Source organism: Alnus glutinosa, chromosome 2 (assembly GCF_958979055.1).
Source record: "Alnus glutinosa chromosome 2, dhAlnGlut1.1, whole genome shotgun sequence".
Classification (NCBI taxonomy): domain Eukaryota; kingdom Viridiplantae; phylum Streptophyta; class Magnoliopsida; order Fagales; family Betulaceae; genus Alnus; species Alnus glutinosa.
The window spans coordinates 20,583,879-20,587,088 of NC_084887.1; the positions used below are offsets into that span (position 1 = coordinate 20,583,879).

Genomic DNA, 3,210 nt, shown 5'->3' on the forward strand with positions numbered 1-3,210 from the left:
GGAAAAATACCCTCATTCATCTGTAAAAAATTCAGAATATTCTCCTTACCCCTCTTTGAAATACCAGCACAAAAATAGGTACTTTTGGCCGGGTTAACCCTCAAATCCGAAAGACCCTCAAATTCAGCTAAAACATCCTTGATCACCTTAATAGAATTCAGTTTTATAGCAGAAAAAATCAGAATATCATCTGCAAAGCAAAGGTGATTAAGTTTGATACCAGAGCACTTAGGATGAAAATCAAAATGTGGATTATCTCTAGTATTCTCCTCCAGCAGTAAGGAACCTCCATGGCTATAACAAAAAGAAAAGGAGAAATAGAATCTCCTTGTCTTATACCTTTCCTACCATGAAAATAACCAACAAGAGTTCCATTGAGAGCAATAGAGTAACTAGGGCTAGAAATACACTCTTTAATCCAAGCCACAAAATTGGGAGGAGCACCAAAACATTTCAGGCAATGCAGAATGAAGTCCCAGCTTATTATGCTTTCATTAGGTCCACCTTCAAAGTACATTGAGGTTTGCCTTTCTTCTTGTGATAATCACACACCAACTCTTGAGCAAGAAGGATATTTTCCGAGATACTCCTCTTCGGAATAAAAGCCCCTTGATTGGAACTTATAATATCATCTAGGCTCGGAAGAAGCCTATTAGCTAGGATCTTAGTTATGCACTTGTAGATGATGTTACAACACGAAATGGGTCTGTAATCACCCACGGTGGCTGGATTTTTCTTTTTAGGAACCAAGGTGATAATAGTAGCATTCACTCTTTTCAAAAGACTACCTGTCTGGAAAAATTCCAGAACCGCATCTGAAACATCTTGACCAATTATAGCCCAAGCCCTTTAATAGAATCTTGCAGAAAATCCATACGGCCCGGGTGCCTTATGCTTATTCATAGCAAAGATCACCTTTTTAATCTCCATAGGGGTCACATCAGCAGCCATACCTGCCACATAGCTAGGAGAGAACTTCTTCTTAATCAATTGAGTCACTCGATCCGCTTTGAGAATCTCAAAAGAATGATCTGAGGTTCCAAGAATCCTTTGGTAAAAACCAATGGCAAGCTCCTTAATTGGGTTCATATCCTCCACCCTATGACCATCCTTATCCTTCAAAATCTTGATAAGGTTAGAAGAGTTTCTAGCCTTGACAGATTTATGGAAAAATTCATTGTTTCCATCCCCCAAATTAAGCCACATGTTCCTAGACTTTTGGTTCAAAAAATTTTCCTCCGCAGCTGATAAAGAAACATAGGCATGGAGGCATTCTCTTTCCTTCCTTTGATATTCTGCATTATCATGAGAAGCAATGAACTTATCTTGAACTACAGCTAAGTCTTGCCTTGCTTGATGAACACACTGCCCCAAGCCTCTAAAACATTCTAAGTTCTTGACTTTCAAATTTTCTTCACATCATTCAGCTTAGAATAAAGCTGGAACATAGAATAGCCATTAATATCAATCCTCCATCCCTCCTCAACCCAACCCAGGAAAAGCCCATGATCTGCCCAAAAATTGAAGAATTTAAAAGGCTTAGGTCCGAAGCTCTTGACCTTCTCAATTGACACCAAAGCAGGAGAATGATCTGAAATCCCTGCTTCTAAAAATTCCACAGAAGTATTGCCATATCTTTGCAGCCATTCCATATTGGACATAACTCTATCAAGCTTTTTGGACACAAAATCATCCCCAGCTTGTTTGTTAGTCCAAGTGTTGAAACAACCTGTGAATGCTAAATCCTCATCCTCAACCTCCACCCTTCTCACACATTCCACAAATTCTGTTTCATATCCAGTCAGTGCAGCATTACCCCATCTTTCTTGCTGAGACCTAATAACATTAAAGTCACTAGTAATCAACCAAGGAACCGAGCCAACATAATTTTTCAAAATAATCAGCCTCTGTAGCAAATGTCTTCCATCAGTACCTTGATTTGAGCCATACACAATAGACATCATCCATGATCCTCTATTATCAGTAGCATTTACCTTACAAGTTAAAACTTGCTCGTGTACATCCACTACATTAATAGAGAATCCACCCAGATCCCAGCAGATCCATATTTTTCCAAGCCAGTGATCATTACAATTATGAAGAATCTCCCACCCAGGTAATATATTATCCCTAATTTTGATAATATTTGCCTTTTGAACACGGGTTTCAACAAGGCAAATAATAGAGACTTTCAATCTAGCCACCATTTTTTTCATCTTCTTTTGCTTCAAGGGTTTATTAACACCCCTGATATTCCAAATAAGGACATGTATGGCTCCTTTGAAGGAGAGCACCCACTTTCAGCATACACACCCTAGCTCGAGCCCCCCATTTTAGCTTTCCCTTTTCCTTTTGAAGATAAAGCCTTTTCAAAGACTTCCAGGAATGTAGTAGGAATAGGCTTTGAAACCTCCTCAAAACCCTCCTTTATTTCAATCCTGCCTATAGCCTCAAAAGAATTAGAAAGCCTAACTTCCTCCCCTTTATTCTTCTTTTTATGAGTATTCTCCGACTACCTAATAGTGCGATCAAAAGGAATTACTGGATTTGCTTTTTCAGTTTTCCTAACAGCATTGTTCACATTTCTATTAGCCCCTTTAGGTATCCACACCTTTTCTTTCTTTGACCATGCATAGGCGGCATGACCAAATCCTTCACATAAGGAGCACTTAGGAGGGAGCCAAGGACACTCCACCACAATATTGATGATCTCACCATTGCACCGGCTTATAAAGAGTTCCTTAGGGCATTCCAACCTAACATCAATCTCTACAAGAACACGGGCATATCCCAATCTCTTTTGCTCCTCAATAATTTTGTCAGCATACAGGGGTTTACCCACACCACTAGCCATATGGCTAAGGCAATTGGATGTCCAGAACTCCTTTGGCAAATGCATCAATTTAATCCACACCAGAATTGTGGATAAAGTGAGCTTTAATACTTGCATTCTTGGCTGCCATTTCCTCAAAATCAGTGGCCACAATTTAGCCTCAAGAACTTCCTCACAACTTACCTCATCTGGGAACTTGAAAATATACATGCCATTCTCTAGAGAAAAAACCTCAATTTCTCCATATTGCTTCCACATAATGGTCACGGACTTCTTCACTAGGAAGAAAGGAAGGGTCTTATCAAGGAATTGACCAACAAGACTAGTCTTCCACTTAGCAATTCCTTTTTCCACATCCTCCTCCGGGGGAGAAACAA

General features: G+C 39.5%; 1 protein-coding gene across 1 annotated transcript; it reads right to left on the bottom strand.

Annotated features, from left to right (window-relative positions):
• Window positions 1-849: 849 nt before the first annotated feature.
• Window positions 850-2,207, bottom strand: LOC133860346 (uncharacterized). The gene is made up of 2 exons (XM_062295972.1): window positions 1,493-2,207; window positions 850-1,295 (listed from the first exon to the last, which is right to left on the bottom strand). Exons 1-2 carry the CDS (start codon window positions 2,205-2,207, stop codon window positions 850-852), a joined length of 1,161 nt encoding a protein of 386 aa, XP_062151956.1.
• Between the last annotated feature and the right edge of the window lie 1,003 nt (window positions 2,208-3,210).